Source organism: Tenebrio molitor, chromosome 2 (genome assembly GCF_963966145.1).
Source record: "Tenebrio molitor chromosome 2, icTenMoli1.1, whole genome shotgun sequence".
Taxonomy (NCBI): Eukaryota; Metazoa; Arthropoda; class Insecta; order Coleoptera; family Tenebrionidae; genus Tenebrio; species Tenebrio molitor.
The window spans coordinates 25,101,115-25,120,494 of record NC_091047.1 but is presented as its reverse complement, the minus strand read 5'-3'; the positions used below and the strand labels follow the sequence as shown (position 1 = coordinate 25,120,494).

Here is a 19,380-nt window from a genome sequence, read left to right as displayed (position 1 = left end):
GTGAGTGCCTGGGGAGAGTCAAGGGGACAGTGATCGAGTGAATTTGCAGGGCCGACGAGACGACGTAGTGGAGTTCACGAGGGCCGTTGGAGACGATTCGTCTAAGTACCACCGCCCACATCGCCAAGCGGATCACGGACTTCACTACGGAAGGTTGCAGACCGAACGCTTTTGCGGATCAGGATCTCGTCGAGTCCTGTCAGTCCAGGTCGTCCCCGGACTCACCGGAAGGTGCCGGATCTACCCACCAGCAAGTCCGGAGCAATGGTGACACCCCAATTTTTACAGGCCGTAGCTTCTCAAAGTTTTCGGTTGTATTTTGTCACTCCGTCGAACTAATTGAGCGTTTGTATTTAACTATAGTCAAATTTCCATTGTCACTCATTATTTCGACGGGTGAAAAGTTCTATCAAATTCCTTTAATTTGTATATCGCGTTTAGGATTATAATTTGTTCCACTGTTAAAGTAGCAGTTTTGTCATAAGGCGCGTCATTTCATTAATCGTATTAACTAAGAAAAAAATTCCTTATCAAGTCCGTCGGGTTTTTATATTCACGAACGATTATCAATCGGTGAGTGACCTCGCCAGGAATTGTGTATCGCGCTCACCGAACATTTTTTGCGCGTGGTTCTTCACCGGTCCGTACCGGAGAAAAACATCTTAACTTCAATTTTTTTTGGAGCGAAGGAAGACTTGGAGGACCTCCCCGCTTATGCGGGCGGCGTAGCCGAATAGCGACGTTACGTAGGACCAGTCGGCCTTCCTCCTTCGCTAAAGAAGGGAATTTTTTTTTACTGTTTCGCCGGTACTCGTTCGTTGAATGTCTGGGACCCGGGGGACCCTCCGAGGAGTTAGGGTTATTCAATTTTGTACACGCCATAGGGCTAGTCAGGCTTCGTTGTTTTCTTTTTCATTTATATCATTATTTTCATTGTTTGACATCTGAATAAACGATTAGTTGGAAGATTGTGTATCATTTCCCGTACTCCGGGCTGTTCTCACCAATTTTTCAGCTTCGGTCGGCGTTTCTCGTGGTTCGCATTGTAAACCGAGTCGAAGCCACGACTTGTTCGTTATACCCCTGAACATTCCGGATTTGTAACCGGTAACAGGGTTGCCCAGTTTCGGGAGCGTAATTTATAACGTAACAGTACCTACCTGCGACTGCTCTTAGGTATTTCATTTCGTTTCATATTGAAACGTTTCGAATTTCTTTTCTCATTCTCAATGTAACTTTTCGCCCCCATTTGGTGTATTGTTGGTTGCCGCTTTTCCCTCGGATAATATTTTGGCGGAAAAATACGAAACAAAAATAATGAGAAAAGAAATATTTATTCATCCTACGTTGTGTTTTGTGTATAGTTTAATTTAATTATGTTTTACGAGAGGCGGTACTATCGAAGAATATCCAAATGGAATTAAAACGACTGAACATATTTCACTTAAATTTTATTGAACTAGTAATCATGTATGGTGGTGTTTAGTCCCAGCAAACGATGCAAATAAATAGGTAGTAACAGACGTTGGTGGACGTTTGCGTGAATGAAATTTGACTTGCGGCCCGTGAATTGAAATATGACTCATAGATAGATGACTAAGCTCGATAAATACAGAAATTTATGACGTACCAGCATGATGTGAATTATGTGATCTGGTCTAGATTTGAATTGTCTCCTCTGTTAAATTAAACCAGACGCGACATCCCTGGAACCCCTCAGTCAAGCCTGGTTTAATCCAGGGAATAAAACAAAAGGGAAAAATGTACTAACAGACTTAAAGGGTACCGCTCTGCACATGTCAGCTGGTCTGTAATTGGTCATTATCCCACCTATGGGTGACGCGTCTCTTTGTGCTGTTACGCCGAACCACAGCTAATTGAGAGCGATGGACACTGGCGGTAGATTCCCCGACCGCGAGGGCCCCAAGGAATGAACAATGAATACATATTTCACGATAAAGAATTTAATCCAAGATTTTGAAGAGTCTTGTCATTAACGAAGTCTGCAAGAAAATAATCTACCTCTACTTTAGTGCCATAAAGAACTAATGCTGTTTGAATAATTAGACCGCGACTGCAATTATTAAAGTACAAGGATTAGAGAAAATGATTTACAAATTTTTACCAGAACTATATTTTTATTTGATTATAAACATATATTGTAAATGTTTGCAAAAACAAATCTTTGTTATTTATATTCCTGAATTGGTCTTGATCCAGTCCCTGTAATAGGCTGTTCTTGTGTATCCATAGGGTCGAGTAGTTTCACAACCCTGGGCACTGAAAAAACTGATAATACCTACGTGAACAGGATTTGTGTTATCATCGATTACTGCCGGTCCACCACTATCACCCTACATAAAATCCATTTAATAATAATCCGCCATGAAAATGTAACACTTACATGACAAGTCCCTGTGATTGCACCTCTGGACGACATTGTACAAAGCATCCCATCAACAATGGTACCAGGTGGGTAATATTCTTGACATTTGCTGTTGGAAATGACTCTCGAATGCGTAATTAGGAGAACTTGACTTAAGTCAGTTTCATCTAGAATTACAAGAAATATTGTTTTTGGACATTTGAGCTAATTTTCTCTTCGACTTACCATCGTGAGTCGTACCCCAACCACTCACGGTAAGAAGAAAATTAGGACCAATAAATTCTGTTCCCAGAGTTACAGCTTTGGTGTTGTCTGCAAAAAAACATGATTATTTTTATATCTACACATTTATTGGATAAATTAATACCATCGAATTTTAGTGGACGGCTTAGCGCAATTAGAGCAATATCATTTTCCAGAGTACTCGAATTAAACCCTTCATGGACGATCATGTCGTATATTTCATTCGCGCTACTCTGGTCAGATGTATTAACTACTCCTGTTAAAGCTGTACCAGTTGCAGCTCTTTAAATTGTTAAGAAAAGTTTATTGAATTCAACAGTATACTGTGGTAATTACCCTTCGACACATTGTCCAGCAGTTAGGATCCAAACGTTGCTAATTATGCTTCCGCCACAAAACCAAGAATGAGTACCATTACTTAAGTAAAGTGCCGCCTGCCATGGAAGTTGACCTAAAGACGCTTCACTACCCGAAATAATACGCGGACCTGCAAATGTGTTCGTTAAATTAAAAGTGTGAAAACTCTAATACGAGTACATACCAATGTTCTTCGGTGGAATTATTTCCGATGGGTCTTCCTCCAAGGGCAAAGCCCAGGTTAGAGATACGGAAAGACAAATTAAACACAGAAGTTGCATCATGAGTACTACTATAAGTTCGTCTGAAGTTTTGTGCTTTTATACTTTTCTAGTGTTTCTGATAAGATCAATGAGATAACTGGTTCTACTTTTAATATTTAATATTCTCTGTTATAAGTCAAGTATTATATTAAATATTGATATATTGAAAGCATAATTTTTAAATAATTAAAAGTGCATTCGGGGCACTTTTCCAGATTCCGCATTATTATCGGAAATTTTCGCATTGTAAATTAAAAATGTTATTTTATTTTAAATTTTAATAAATCTTGATTATAGAAACTTAAATTATTTGTTTGTAAATTATGAAAAATCAATAGGTCATAGTTTTCAATAGATAGGTAGAGGCTCTATTATATTTATTTCAAACGGTTTACTTTTCTATATTGCATCAGAAAAATTTAAAGGTTTATTGTAAAAAAACAAAGTAATTTTTTGGAAATGAACTTTTAATCTTACTCTTTGTTTTTTGTGTTAATTTCTTAAGGATACTTCTTTTCATAACAACTTTTGTTGCAATTACAATTAGTTATTTTTTAATCACATATTATATCCCAAGGGCAAAATTTTTTATCGGAAATTTTTTTGCTAATGAACGAAAACATCCATAAATGAGGTCAGAAGACCAATTATTAGCAAATAAGAGCACGAGACGAAGTCGAGGTCTTCTGACCGAATAATTTATGGATGTTTTGTTCATTAGCAAAAAAAAATGCCGATATTAAAATTTTGCACGAGGGGTATACGGCTGATTATTTCCTGATTAGAATGAAACCAAACGCATTATTTTCAATCCTGTTTATTCAAAATATTTTTTTTTTAAATCAGGTACCGACATTTTTTATCATATTATTGCACATGCATTTTAGAGAAATTTTATCGGGTTATTTTTTGTTTTCTCGTTTTGATTGGTCAATATTTGTCACGCAATTGGTTGCTAAACACATGAAGGAAATAATCAATGTAATACGTCTAAAGTGGACCTTTTTTCGCTTGTGAAACAAAAGTACCTACTTTTCAGTTTTCGAAACTTTATAAAATTAATTTTCTACAGAAATAATGCAAATACAAAATGAATTTCTGCTGAAATATCTGGCAGTGCTTCATTATCACTTTACTACTGTATTTACCAATTTTACGGAAATAATTGTAAATGTGCACGTTCCAACATGGTAAAATAACAGCTTTTGACTTTTACCTGATCATCTAATTATTTTTCAGAAATAACGATATTGCAAAAAATTATGTATGCAGCTTGCGTATAAAACACTTTTTTACGGGCGCTTTTGTGCTTGTTTAAACTTCCCTTTATTCCTTTATAAAAAAAGTAGTGGTTTATACCGTCGTCCGCGCCGATAATAACAAGTCGTGCCATTCGATGTGAAATGGCCACCAGAGGCACTTGGATCAGTTGGATCGCGAATGAATGGAAACTGTAATAACTACGGAAGGTTTACAACTAGAATAAATGTCAACCGTTAATTCGTCATTGATTATCAAAATAACAATAAATACAATAAGAACTTCAATCATAATCGGTGCAAATCATTTTGTAATATTAATTTGTGTTCGCGAGAAACAGCTAGACATAAAAAGGGTTTGAAACTCGAATAAGTATCAATTGTCATTGATTGTCAAAATAACAAATACAATAAGAACTTCGATGACAATAATGCAAATCATTTTGTGACATTAATTTGTATTCGTTAGAAACAGCTAGACATTTAAATTTTGACAATTTGAATAAATTTTTCCTTCTGTAATTTCTGTAATACTATTACAGTTTCCCATAACGCGCGAGGTGGTGACATCTACCGATATTTTGACTTTTTTCCGGACGCAGAGTTTTGAGCGATTGGCACGACTTGTTATTACGATCAGCGCAGACGACGGTTTATACAAACGTTGCTTCGTAAATTGCGTCAGAAAATGTATTGGTTTTTGTTAGCTTTCTAGACAAGATTCTTATGTAATGCAGTGATAAGATTATTTAATAGATTAGTCAAAAAATATTGTACTTACTATCGTGCGATCCGTCGTCTGCGCTGATCGTAATAACAAGTCGTGCCAATCGCTCAAAACTCTGCGTCCGGAAAAAAGTCAAAATATCGGTAGATGTCACCACCTCGCGCGTAATGGGAAACTGTAATAGTATTACAGAAATTACAGAAGGAAAAATTTATTCAAATTGTCAAAATTTAAATGTCTAGCTGTTTCTAGCGAATACAAATTGATATCACAAAATGATTTGCATTATTGTCATTGAAGTTCTTATTGTATTTGTTATTTTGACAATCAATGACAATTGATACTTATTCGAGTTTCAAACCCTTTTTATGTCTAGCTGTTTCTCGCGAACACAAATTAATAATACAAAATGATGTGCACCGATTATGATTGAAGTTCTTATTGTATTTATTGTTATTTTGATAATCAATGACGAATTAATGGTTGACATTTATTCTAGTTGTAAACCTTCCGTAGTTATTACAGTTTCCATTCATTCGCGATCCAACTGATCCAAGTGCCTCTGGTGGCCATTTCACATCGAATGGCACGACTTGTTATTATCGGCGCGGACGACGGTGCGATCCATTGAATTTTTACTTAGAGTTGGCACTGGAACTGTCAACGCATGTCTAATTTTGAACTATCGCGGCAAACGTCACATTTAATCACAATTGTAAAACAGAAAATGGCGAATTAAGGATTTGCGGGATTAAGAAAAAATTACAATGGGAATGTTTATTTTATTAAACAATGTTACAACAGATGCTGAATCGGATTTTATCTTATATGATTGCATAAGTAACAGCCACAATTGTAAATGAAAGAAATACATAGTTTACTAAAATCTACATAATTTACGTATTTAAAAATAAACTGTTCCTCACTATGACAGAACTTTTGGCAAACAAAATTTTTTAATTCTTTTGTAAAATGTAGCAGATGATAATTATTTTACAGAGTTAACTAAATGGTTGTAAAACATTTGACATTCGATGAACCCTTAAGTAAGTAATCTATATTGAACGGATATCAAAATACATCGTTCATGTTTGTTTGTATTGCATCAGTAAACCATTTAATTTTATATTTATATGAAATCTAGTTGTTGTCTCAACTGTTTGTTTACTTTTTTAATTTAAGTAATCTAGAATAGAAATCTTAGTAAAAGAAATTTGTCGTCCATATAACGATGTGTGAAAAATTAATTTAAAATCTATATAGCCGGGTAGATCCATTCTCCATTATTCAAAACACCATTACGAAAGTAAGATTAATCTTTTATGTTCTGAAGTAAAAAGCATTTTTACGTTAAAATTTGATTAATAGTAACAGAGTGACAGTTGTTTGACGTTTATTAGCTTTATTTGGCAAAGATGCGAAAAATCTGACACTGTCAAAGTCATAGCCGCTCCTTATCTAAGTAACTGTTGATCGCACCGTATTTGTGACCTTTTTGTACACTACCAATGGCGTGAAAGTCTACGACCATAACAAATCTGAGACCCATTCTATAATTTATTGGTTACTTTCAGTATTTTAAGGGTGGACCAAATCAGTCGAATGCGAACTGTGACACAGTGAAGTGCAATCAGTTTCAATAAAAGTTAGTTTCTACTAAAGTTTGTGCAAAAGTACATTAATTTACGCAAAGTGAGTGTATCACTGAGCATCTTGTTTCTGTTAGTGTTTTGGTAAGTGTATCCATTCAGCCATTCTAATATATACCTAATTGATTTTGATGATGATCATGGCGATATTGAAATGCAAAATGCAACACTGGTATGGCGAGTCATTGAATGATTTTATATAAACGTTACTATTTATTTGAACACCGTTGTTTTGATATCATATTGATATGTTGCGATCACCATTGAGGGTGATGATATTGCCGGTATTTATAGTCGCCACTTGAGTTTGTGTTACTATGAGTCTGACTCAAGTTATCAAATTTTATTTTATAAAACGTACTTGAGTGTCAATAAGTTCAACTCAAGTCTGGGATAAGTTCGAGTCACCTCGAACCGAGACTTGACTCTAGCAGCCTGGCTTATGGAAGTGAAAGACATGAGTGATGTTTTTAAATAGTAGTTTATTTGACGAGTCCTTGTGTAAATTGGGGTTTTTTGGCACGAGTGGGCCAGTTTAAAACGCGAGTGAAACGAGACACACGAACGAGTTGAATACAACGTTTTTTTGTTCGACGAACCCTTAAAGGCTCCAAATCGCTTAAAATCTTTAAAATCTTAAAATTAGCTTGACGTTTCCTTTTTACAAGTGGTGACATTGAAAACATCTGAGAAACCTACTTGACGAATTATCGAATTATCACTATAATCCAAAAAATAAAGCCTTACGATTGGTCGAAAACGATGATGAATGAAATAATTAAAAAAAGTGTGTTCCACTCGGGCTAATTCATACGTTTTGGAAATGCATTCGAAAAAATTTCCGGAAGTAATCAATGCACTTGGGATATTATAAGTGATAATTTTTTCGTTGCTAAGGTAGTGCAGCCATTTGTTTCAATATAAACATTAAAAATTCAGCATCGTCGCCATTATGAAGTAGGTACCATTCAGATTTCGCTTTTGAGATTTGACATATGTAGTTTAAAAAATAATCACGCCGGATTACATTCGTGATGGTAATTTTTTTTATTATTTCATTCATCATCGTTTTCAACCAATCGTGAGGCTTTATTTTTGGGATTATAGTGATAATTCGATAATTCGTCAAGTAGGTTTCTCAGATGTTTTCAATCCTATTGCTAAAGTAATAAAATAAATACTGTTGTCAAATGGTACTATTTAATTCATGAAATAATCAACCGAATTACACTCTAGCTCTTGAAATGATCTGTTTTAACACTCAAGCTCTCAAAAGGTAACCACTCGTGTCAGTTTTACATAATTTCCCTCCACCTTCGGTGTCAAAGTGACACTCGTTGTTATAGTTTTCCCATTTATAATTTGGTTTTACTACCAGCCCTGTTGTAAGGGTGTTAAATACCCCGACAATAGGCAACTACCGCCATAAATCCTAGGACTGTAAAAGAAGGTCTGTTGTCTGACCACGTTACAATATCTTCACTATCGCCAAAACCACAACCCCAGCCCCTAATAATTACAATTGCACTGCCATAAAACCAAATTATAAATGGGAAAACTATACCTAGGAGAGCTTTCGTGTTAAAAATCGATTATTTCAGAGCATGATATTATACAGGGTTATTCACCGTAGAGTTCCAGCAAAAATTTATTGTTATGCAAAACAAAAGCTCAGATTGCTAGATACCATGTTTAACGTTTTTCTTCTCTATCTAAGGTTATAAGAAGAATCATTTTATAGTCTGACATAATAAAAAAAATCGTACGTTTTACACGATTTTATCACGTATTCATTCAAACGATGGAAAAACAGACATGATTCTCATTTTTGGTGAGTACTGTAAAAATGCTGTTCAACCTGCACATGCTTAGTTTCAAAGATATCCAAATATGCCTATTTCTAACGTTTTTGTCTAACGTTGATTTCATCCAATATTTCTTCGTATAACCTTACATCGAGAACAAAATGTCATTTGACTTTTAAATGACACTACTTTCATTCCTTATTTGTAAAACCTTAAACATGGCATCTAGCAATCTGAGCTTTTAGGATGTTGTGTTGCATAACATTAAATTTTCGCGGGAACTCTACGGTGAATAACCCTGTATATGAACAAACTTAAAAAATCACACTAAAACCGTTCCGAATAGAAATTTTGTCGTTGAACTTGCTCATTTCTAATTAAAATGTGGTAATAATTACAAGATCGCTGTTTTGAGGCATCAACTTTTCTCAAAAAATATTTTTACGCCTTCAAATTATAAAAGCCACAATAAAAACCTTTCGAATCGAAATTTTTTCGTTTTACTTGTTCATTTGTAATTAAAATGGGGCAACAATTACAGAGATCGCTGTTTTGAGTCACCAACTTTTCTTTAAAAAATTTTTTTTGTTCGACACTGTTAGAATTTGAGAATTTTCTCCTATGTGAGCGGATTTTGATAAATGTCACCACTTGTCAAAACGAAACGTCAAGCTAATTTTAAAGATTTTAAGCGATTTGGAGCCTTTAAGGGTTCGTCGAACAAAAAAACGTTGTATTAAACTCGTTCGTGTATCAATTGGGCTTTTTTGGCACTCGTGGGTCTTTAAAAAAATGTAGCTTAGGCACATTTGATTACAAATTTCTTGATCACCCTATATATCTAATGATAGATTGTTGACAAACAGAGTTATAGAGGTTAATAAAATAAACATGTGGACAGGTCGGTGCAATGTGCAATAGACTCGGCGAGCGAACGTTGCCAATGTTAATAGTCATTTGTACAACTAATTATGAAAGACATACTTTTTTTTCACGAATTTGCAGTTTAATTAATGAGGGCGTAGCCCGAGTTAATCAAGCAAATAAGTGAACAAAAGAGACTTTCATAACGTGTTGTACACGTAATTTTTTGCATATCAATGTAATTTGAAAAATTTGGTCTAAAAGGATTTATGAAAAATTATTTAAAAAAAAATAAGTATGCTTTGACAATCATCTCCTAGGAGATGGAATAAAATTATGCAAAAAAGTACTAGTTTCACTACGATTTTTCGTGTAAAAAAGTGATACTTTCGCTACGATTTCGCATGTAAAAAAGTGCCACTTTCATTACGATATGCAAAAAGTGTTTTACCTCAAAATCGCTAGTACTTATTATGATGTTGTCTCGGCAACTTTTTGTTTTCATGTTACGAGTTTGGAAAATTATCAAGTCAATGTGTAATGGTATAAAAAAAATCAAATGCACGCCTATGACATATCATACAAATGTCAACTCTACCCCACCTACACAGTTGCCACATAAATTTTCGTACATAGTTGCCATATTTATCCATAATCATTTTGAGTCACACAATATTTGTCAAATAAACCAACAAAAAAATATCCGGTTGCAGTGTTGCAAACAGCAGAATTAAAAAATGTTCATAATTGTATTGCCAACTCCTTGTATTTCTAGTCCTTCTCGATCACCCCCCGTTGTACAGTAAATTGAACAATTCAAGATTTACACGTAGATAAGTCAAGACTTGTATGGAGTGTTTTTTTTTTTAATTTCACTTCATAGTAGGCGTTGAAGTGTCGATTGTGAACGCACTATTCTGCTTACGGATCACGGATCAGCCGACAGGGGATGAACGGCCATGTTTTATTCTTAAAGACACTTTTGTCTTGACTGCAGAGGAGTGCAGAAGTGCTGTGCATTTTTCTGTGTTTTAACTGTGCGATTTTAGGTGTTTTTTTAATTCAACTGTGCAAAATGTTGCTGTCCAGCTTCTGTTTTTGAACTAGGTATGTATTTGGGGTACTAAAATTATTTCTGTTTCGCGCGAAATGTATTGTAACAATAATAAGACACGAATGGGTCGCACGTGGTTACACCATGTTTTATAAAATCCACAATTATCTCGACCACCCACATGTATTACGCTTTTAACATTTATAAGCTTGCGAAGGAGCGTAAGGCAGCCTGGTTCTAGCTTTGCAAATTTTATAAAATCGTATGGACTTTTTTTTTTGTCAAATCAGGTTTAACAGTTCACTAACTTTCCTAAAAGAAAAGGACACCAAGTTTTAGAGTTGGTCTGTGGCTTTCACAATTTATAAGCACACTCCCTCATTTTTGATCCCCTTTTACTTATTCCGAGTGACGCTTTTGGGTAATAAGTATTTTTGCTTAACGGTTTAATCAAAATGTTAAAGTTTCCACTTTCCATCCCGGTAGCAACCAATTGTGTTTATATCTGCGTGGGTTTTTTTCCTTATCCAGGGATCTTCTACATTTAGTTATTTCCACCGTTTAGGTCCGGGCGCCCTACATATTATTCAGGGCGCCAACAAAGAGCTGGGGTCGACCGGACTGTGGTTTTAAATTTTTATGTACGTGTTATTGGTTGTTACCACCTTTTCATCCCAAATTGAAAGTGTTCTTAAGTAACTCCGTCAACAAAGCTTTGTCGCGGTTTCGTTTGCCTTTTCCAGTTGCTGTAAATGTTAATTCTTCTTTATCGCGAGGGTCTCTCTCTGTTTGACGGGTTTTGTTTCCCCTAACATCCAAGCGTTGAACACGACCTCGCGACCCCTCGTTTTAGGGTGTCCAGCGTTGACTAGAGCGTATTTCATTAATTGCAAATAACTCAGTTAATACGCAATCATTCGTCATGTAGAGGTATTTTCATATTTAGTGGCGGAAACAAAAGACTGAGAAATGTCAGAAAATTGTATTGTCAGTGTCAAATTTCTCATAAACGCCGTAAAAAGGAATGTTTAAGTAAATTTAAATTTTCGATAAATAGATTGAAAGATAAATTCTCCGGAAACCAATTTTTGTCAGTGGTTCAAAAGGAAAAGTTATTCTCATATAATCAAACGTATTACAAATTATGTCTCTAGTTCGATGATGAATAACTTTCTTGTTGCCAATTTGCAGCATTTCTGTCGAAATCACGAACGTCTTTGAGAAATTTGACACTGACAATATATATTTGTGACATTTCTCAGTCTTTTGTTTCCGCCATCAAATATGAAAATATCTCTATCATACATCAAATTAAAGGTTTTTTAATGCTTCAGACCGCGGCGTTATACTTTTTTCTATAAGAGAAAAAGATTGTCTGATGATATGATAAAAACCTAAACTGCGCCGCTTTAATTCGATTTTTTATTACCTAAATTTCAATATTATGCTTCCAGATTTTGTAGAATGAATCTAAATAAGTTTACTGAGTCCGCTGCTTTGTGAAATTGTGGATGAAACATTGGTTTTTTGTTATATTGAGCTTAATGTAAAAGTTAAATTTTTCGTCTTCCAGGCGAACATTTCTTTAGAATATTCTGTTATTCTATACAATATAATTTACCTTTACCTACTACATTAAATAATAATTAAAAAAAACAGAAGTTGTGGAAGTTATTCATTTATAAATTTGCGAATAAAAACGGTTTTAGTTCATCGCTTTTGCCACCAGAGGCAGTAGAGGCACATCTTTTCTAAGGTACTATATCTTTAGAAGGTAGCGCCATTCCGATCCACAATTTTTCGCCTCGAAATTAAAAGAGAGGACATTATCGATAAATCCTGTGAGTGTGACAAAGATAGAAGTATACACAATTTTAAGGGATGTTTGTATCATGTCAAACAGATTAACGAAATTAAAAGAGAGGAACATATATCTCCGCACCGTTGGCGATACCTTTGTGATATAGTACCTTAATCTTTTCTCCGATTTCGAAACTACCTACCTGTTTAGGAACGGGACAAATCTGGGGGTTAGTTTGGGCGGGCGCACTCGAATTCCCGTCTGACTTATTTCTTGTCATAAAGTAATGCAAGAATTCCCGTCAGGTAATTATCAACTGATATAATCCATAACTCGAGTTCCCGTCAAGGGTAAAAGAGCGCTTCAATCCCTTACTTACCTACCCTTCTAGCCGTAGCCAGGTACCATTGTTGTTTACGATTACGTGAACCAAAAAAAAAGTTTAAAATTTTAAAAAGTTATAAATACCGTGTGATCAACAATTATATACTTAGATGAGGGGCGGCTGTGACTTTGACAGTGTCAGATTTTTTGTATCTTTGCTAAGTCAGCTAATAAACGTCAGACAACTGTCACTATTAACCGAATTTTAACGCAAAAATGGTTTTTACTTCAGAACATATATAGAAGATTTATCATTGAATCTTACTTTCATAACAGTGCTTTCAATAACCAAGATTTTTTTCTGACGGGAATTCGAGTCTAGAATTTGGGGTGCATTTTTACCTTGACGGGAATTCGTGTGCAGGATTAAAGGGGCCTATGTCCAAGCCCAGGTATAAAATATTATGCTGACGGGAACTCGTGTGCACCGGTTTGGGCCGCCGATCACTTTTCAACCAGGAAATTTTATGACTTTACAGATAATACCCTGTCCCCGTATTATTCGAATTTCTTTAGAAATTCTAATATAAACTATGACCGTACAGAGCTAATTAATATTTTGCTTTTTTTTATGAAAACTAATTTTTGGAATTAAATATTAGGTTTTTTTGAAAATATGTACGTATAAAAATAATAAATAAATTGTTGTCTAATTTAGTCCGCACATTATTACGTCAACGTCATTAACATTATATAATACATATATCGGGTGTATTATGAAAAATCTTTTGTGCTGTAACTTCCTTATTTTTTATACGATTTTAATAATTGATATGTCAAACAAAATCGTTTTAAATGGGCTACAATTTGAATTGATCCAATATTTTTTCTTGAGTTCTGTTTTTGACAAATGATAGTCAACTTTTTTTTTCAAATTGCACTATTAACTTTTTTTGCTCAGTTTTATAGAGATTTTTATTTAGAATATGAAAATGTAAACAACATGTTCATGCATAGAAACAAAAGGAAGAAATTAAAAAATAATGTATTTATTTTTTAATCAAGCAGTCACATTAAACAGTAATAAAAGAGCATTCTAGACAATGTCTATTTGACTCCGCCGATAACAGAAATGATTTAGTAACAAGAATCGTAGCAGTATGTGAACAAATACCACCAGAATTTTTATTAAACGCCGCAATAGGCCTCAGCGGAAGCTGTCGAATGTACCTTAGAGAGAATGGAGGTAATTTCGAACATTTGCTATAGTAAAGTTATGGTTACTTGATTTTTGGAAATTCAATTTTTTTAAATGAAAAACAAATTTTTGATTTTTTATTTTAGTGTTTGTGTTTCAGAATATCTATCAGAATAAAGATAAAAAAATATACAGTCCAACTTAAAAAAACAAAGTTAGCTGCGGTCTGTCAAAAAATATAATGTCAAAAAAAAATTATAGCATGTCGAGCTATAGTGTCTCTAAAACGAATTTTGTTTGACGTATCATTTATTAAAATTGGATAAATTTATAGCAGCAAAGGTTTTTCATAATACACCCGGTATAACAAATTAAGTACAGAAATATTGATTTATAAATTAAAGTAGGATCGTATGAAAAGTTTTGTGCCTTGTGGAGTATGCAGGTAGTTCCATTGCAAAATAGGTGGTTTTTTGGTGGTCATTTGACAATGACGTTCTTTTTCGCACTAATGCTTTAACTGTCACTTTTTCGCATTAGTGCCAAAAAGAGTGAGAAGTATAAAATTACATAAAAACTTTTTTTTCTTTTACTAAAGCAATCAAAGTATTGAATTGATCTCATCAGTTCGTCATGTAAAAGAAAGTTTTAAAAAACGTAAGCCATTGCTCAAATCGTTGATAACACAATTCATAAACTGGCCGCGACTTCGCAGGTAATAAACTGGATATACAGGCTGATTCATCTTTTACAGCCGGTGGCAAAATTGACCTTAAAAATTATGATTTCACTTTCATATTTTGCAGACTTAATTTATTATCCATAAGGCACATAATATCAAAAAATGAAATTTATAAGTTAGGTCAAATTTTGCCATTTTCTCCATTATTAATTGTTTAATTTATTCAACCTTGTAGCATATGCACACTCAGGTATTTTCACACAATTTTACCATGTTAAATTAATTTTAGCGTATGGTATTATTGAAATAAACGCATTTTGATATTCAATTTTGTATTTGCTTCATGATTTACGACATAATGTCCAAATATCTTAACAATAAGATTTATTAGAGGATTTTTATTGCTACAGCAGGGGGTCCTTTGTAAAATCGAACAAATTCGCCTAAGCAGGTCAGTTTTACAAGGTAGTCATTGTTAGAGAAAATTTACAACACTAAAAGCCAACAACCATCAATAAAAGCAACTTTTCCATTAAAATCGATTTAATTCAAAAACTATCAAACATTTTTCGAAACGGATTGCAGATATTGATTTTATACGCCATTAGCCACATTCTGATGGAAAAATTTTAACATAATTTTTTTTTAAAAAACAGTTTTTTATAAATATCTGGTCAATAAAAAAATTTTTTTTGAAATAAATTATACCGGTCGAAAGTACATTTTTCGACAAATGAAAATTTTATAAATTTTTCTCAATTCTTAAGGGTCATTTTGCCACCGGCGGTAAAAGATGAATCACCCTGTATAGCAGCTATGTATACCGCAGATCAAAATCACTCATTTGGCAAGAAAATCGCTACAAAATTGTAACAATAAATAACACTTTTGTAATAAATGAATTGGAGTAGATAGAGAGTGATAGAATGATAGGAGTAATAAATTAGTGAATTAAAAAAATTAAAATATGTATTTCTTTTTTCTTGTTTTTTGCCTAAAGGTTGTATGACACGATGCTAAATTTTGTAGAAAATTTGTTAGAAAATGAGAGAGGACCAATGAACGGTCAGGATCTGACAAAGACAGACTATGATCCTGATCGTTCATTGGTCCTGTCGAGGGTCTCTCTCAATTTCTAACAAATTTTCACTTATAATATCCCTAGTGCATTGATTATTTCCGGAAATTTTTTCGAATGCATTTCTAAAACGTATTAATTAGCCCGAGTGGAACACGAGGGCTAATTACGTTTTGGAAATGCATGAGAATAAAATTTCCGGATATTAATCAATGCACGAGGGCATATTCAGTAAGAAAATCGTAACGACACAAATCCTAAAAAGAAGTAATCTGAATCACGTGTTGTTCTTAATTCTAATACAACTTCCAGTAGTTCTGATGTATTTTCCAGAGGGAATGTTCATTACAATAATTGTATATTTAATTTTAAGTGATTTGTTTTAATTTTTTTATCTGTATGTTCAATAATAATTGTGTAATTTAATAAACATCTTTGACAGCAAAAAATTTCCACTTATTAATCACAGTTAGGTTGGTCTACCTACAAAAAATTTCCAAGAAATTTTTTTGTTGCCATGGTTATGGCTCGTGAACTAATTTTTCTATTGGTCATTAATGAGTGTCGTACGATTTTCGAAAAATTTCCACTTATTAATCACAGTTAGGTTGGTCTACCTACAAAAAATTTCCAAGAAATTTTTTTGTTGCCATGGTTATGGCTCGTGAACTAATTTTTCATTGGTCATAATGAGTGTCGTACGATTTTCTACAAAATTTAGCATCGTGTCAAACAAGCTTTATACTTAACGGAATTAGAAAAAATCTTGTATGTAATTCGTTGCAAAAACATGTCTTTTTCGCATACGACGTCTAATGTGTCTAATGCGAAAAAGACATTTATTTATGGGCGTGAATTTTGGGACTTCATATTATTATTGGACCATTTTAATCTTCTATCATAATATTAATAATTTTATTATTCCACAATTTTATGTCAGAGAATTGCTTGAAGCATGATTTATGGCTGGGCTGACCGCCTACTGCAATTGCGACAAAAGGAACGTTTATCTCCGGCCAAATACTTTTAAAGGGCCATATAATCTTATACCTTAAGCGTTACTTTAACTGCTTTGTTTATAATGTACACTTCTATTAAAAAAAAGCGTACAAGTAGTGAGCACAATTTTAGCTAGATTGTCATATTGTAAACCTATCCTCTAATTGTTGTTACTTAGAAACCTGTAACAAAACCCATGCTGATAGCTGGATTTTATTGATGTATTTTTCAGAAATTTTAATGTGTGTAAATGTTTTGCCTTATTTATTAGGCAAGTATTACCAATTATGTACTGAATTATTACAAACACAACTCAAACTTTTATTCGTAAATTTATAGAAAAAGGCAACTCTCAACAATCTAACAATTTAAAAATTTATAAAAAGCAATTTTCACACATTTGACATACATATAAAATGTCAGTAATACCGTAATACGTTTTCTTGGAAACGATTAATTAATTTTATTCCCATTTACAATACTCTCAATACGTGTACGCTTTTTTTTTGAATAGAAGTGTACATTACCCTTCTGTTTTTCTTGAATTTTGAATTGTGTTGCTTATGAGATCAGGTTAGCGCAACTTTCAACAACTTTCCACGTCCCCGTTGTCACTTCGGACTTGTTCGTATTTTCCGGAGGGGTTTTAGCGAAGCCTCGTTGGGGGGTTTAGGGGAATGGCCAGTGCTCACTATTTTGCTAGAGTTCCGAATGAGTAGTCTTCTCACATTTGGGGAGACTTGGGTGCCCTCTCCCGAGACGTTTATTATTCGTTAATCGATCACGCGCTCTTGTACATTTTTGAATTTCGCGGGTTTTTGTTTTCATTGCGTATGTTGGTAGACAAAAAATATGGCCGCTTGGTGGGATTTTTGAATTGCCCACTCGGTTCATCACAATGTATTTTGCAATTATTTTGATTAGTTTTTTTGTATTGACATGAAATTAAATTTTCAGATTATAAAATCAAACTCCAAAATTTGGAATATAGCGAGAGTATCCCGAAATGTGGCAACGAAAAGATTCACAATTGCCAGAGATGGTGAATCACGCAAAACGTCACCGGTTGCCATTCGAATCAACAAGTTGTGAAAGAAACGTTTTGGAAAAGTATTACTGCAAGGACTGCAATTTTGAAACAGATCTTGTGGTAATTTTCAAGGAACATCTCAGGGAATATCACAGAAAGGGCACTGATTGGGTACAAGATCAACCAAAAAATGACACTGTTGTAAAAAGCTACATTTGTCAGAAGTGCACTTTTGAAACATATTCCGTTTTAATATGGATTAAACACTTGAATGGTTCATGTTTTGACACAAAAGAAGAATGTCAGAACGTTAGTGAAGAAGAGTGGTACCCAAGTGAATGTTGTTTCTTTAGGACAAAGGAGACAACAGTTTTGGAAAAACACCAGGCCGCAAAACAATCTCGTCACCACTTCCGTTGGTATAGTTGTCATAAATGCGAATTTAAAACGAAATGGAACGTCTCTCTAAAACTACATGAGAGAATGCATCTCTCAGCAGATGCCATCCAGTGGTATAATTGTGATAAATGCGAATTTAAGACGAAACGAAACCACTACCTAAAACAACATAAGAAACTTCATCTCTTAGCAAATGCCATCCAGTGGTATAAATGTGATAAATGCGAATTTAAGACGAAACTAAACAGCTACCTAAAACGACATGAGCAAATTCATCTCTCAGCAGATGCCATCCAGTGGTATAATTGTGAAAAATGCGAATTTAAGACGAAACAAAACCGCTATCTAAAACAGCATGAAAAAATTCATCTCTCAGCAGATGTCATCCAGTCGTATAGTTGTGATAAATGCAAATACAAAACGAAATATAAGGACTGCATTAAAAAGCATAACACAATTCATCTCTCAGCAGATGCAATTCAGTGGTATAATTGTGATAAATGCGAATTTAAGACAAAACAAAACCGCTATCTAAAACAGCATGAGAAAATTCATCTCTCAGTAGATGTCATCCAGTGGTATAGTTGTGATAAATGCAAATACAAAACGAAATATAAGAGCTGCATTAAAAAGCATAACACAATTCATCTCTCAGCAGATGAGATTCAGTGGTATAATTGTGAAAAATGCGAATTTAAGACGAAACAAAACGGCTATCTAAAACAGCATGAGAAAATTCATCTCTCAGCAAATGCCATCTAGTGGTATAATTGTGATAAATGCGAATTTAAGACGAAACTAAACAGCTACCTAAAACGACATGAGCAAATTCATCTCTCAGCAGATGCCATCCAGTGGTATAATTGTGAAAAATGCGAATTTAAGACGAAAAAAAACCGCTATCTAAAACAGCATGAAAAAAATCATGTCTTAGCAAATGCCATCCAGTGGTATAAATGTGGTAAATGCGAATAAAAAACGAAAATAAGCGACCAGTTAAAGCAACATAAGTGCGAATTTAAAGCGAAAACAAACGACTACTTAAAACAACACAAGAAACGTCTACCTAAAAATAACATTGAACAAAGACTCAAATGAGAACTGTTCATAGCATTTCCAAACAATACTCGGTGTCAACAGTGCTTCATTATAACTTTACTACTGTATTCACCAATTTTACGGAAATAATTGTAAATGTGCATGTTCCAACATGGTGACAGTTTTTGACTTTTACCTGATTATCTAATTATTTTGATTGATAT

The 19,380-nt window shown here is 34.0% G+C and overlaps 1 protein-coding gene across 1 annotated transcript; it reads right to left on the bottom strand.

The window, feature by feature from the left end:
* Positions 1-2,110: 2,110 nt before the first annotated feature.
* LOC138123981 (brachyurin-like) lies at positions 2,111-3,341 on the bottom strand. The gene is made up of 6 exons (XM_069038869.1): positions 3,171-3,341; positions 2,966-3,116; positions 2,754-2,911; positions 2,612-2,698; positions 2,405-2,553; positions 2,111-2,354 (listed from the first exon to the last, which is right to left on the bottom strand). The coding sequence occupies exons 1-6, from the start codon at positions 3,268-3,270 to the stop codon at positions 2,193-2,195; spliced, it is 807 nt and encodes a 268-aa protein (XP_068894970.1). The 5' UTR covers positions 3,271-3,341; the 3' UTR covers positions 2,111-2,192.
* Positions 3,342-19,380: the final 16,039 nt, after the last annotated feature.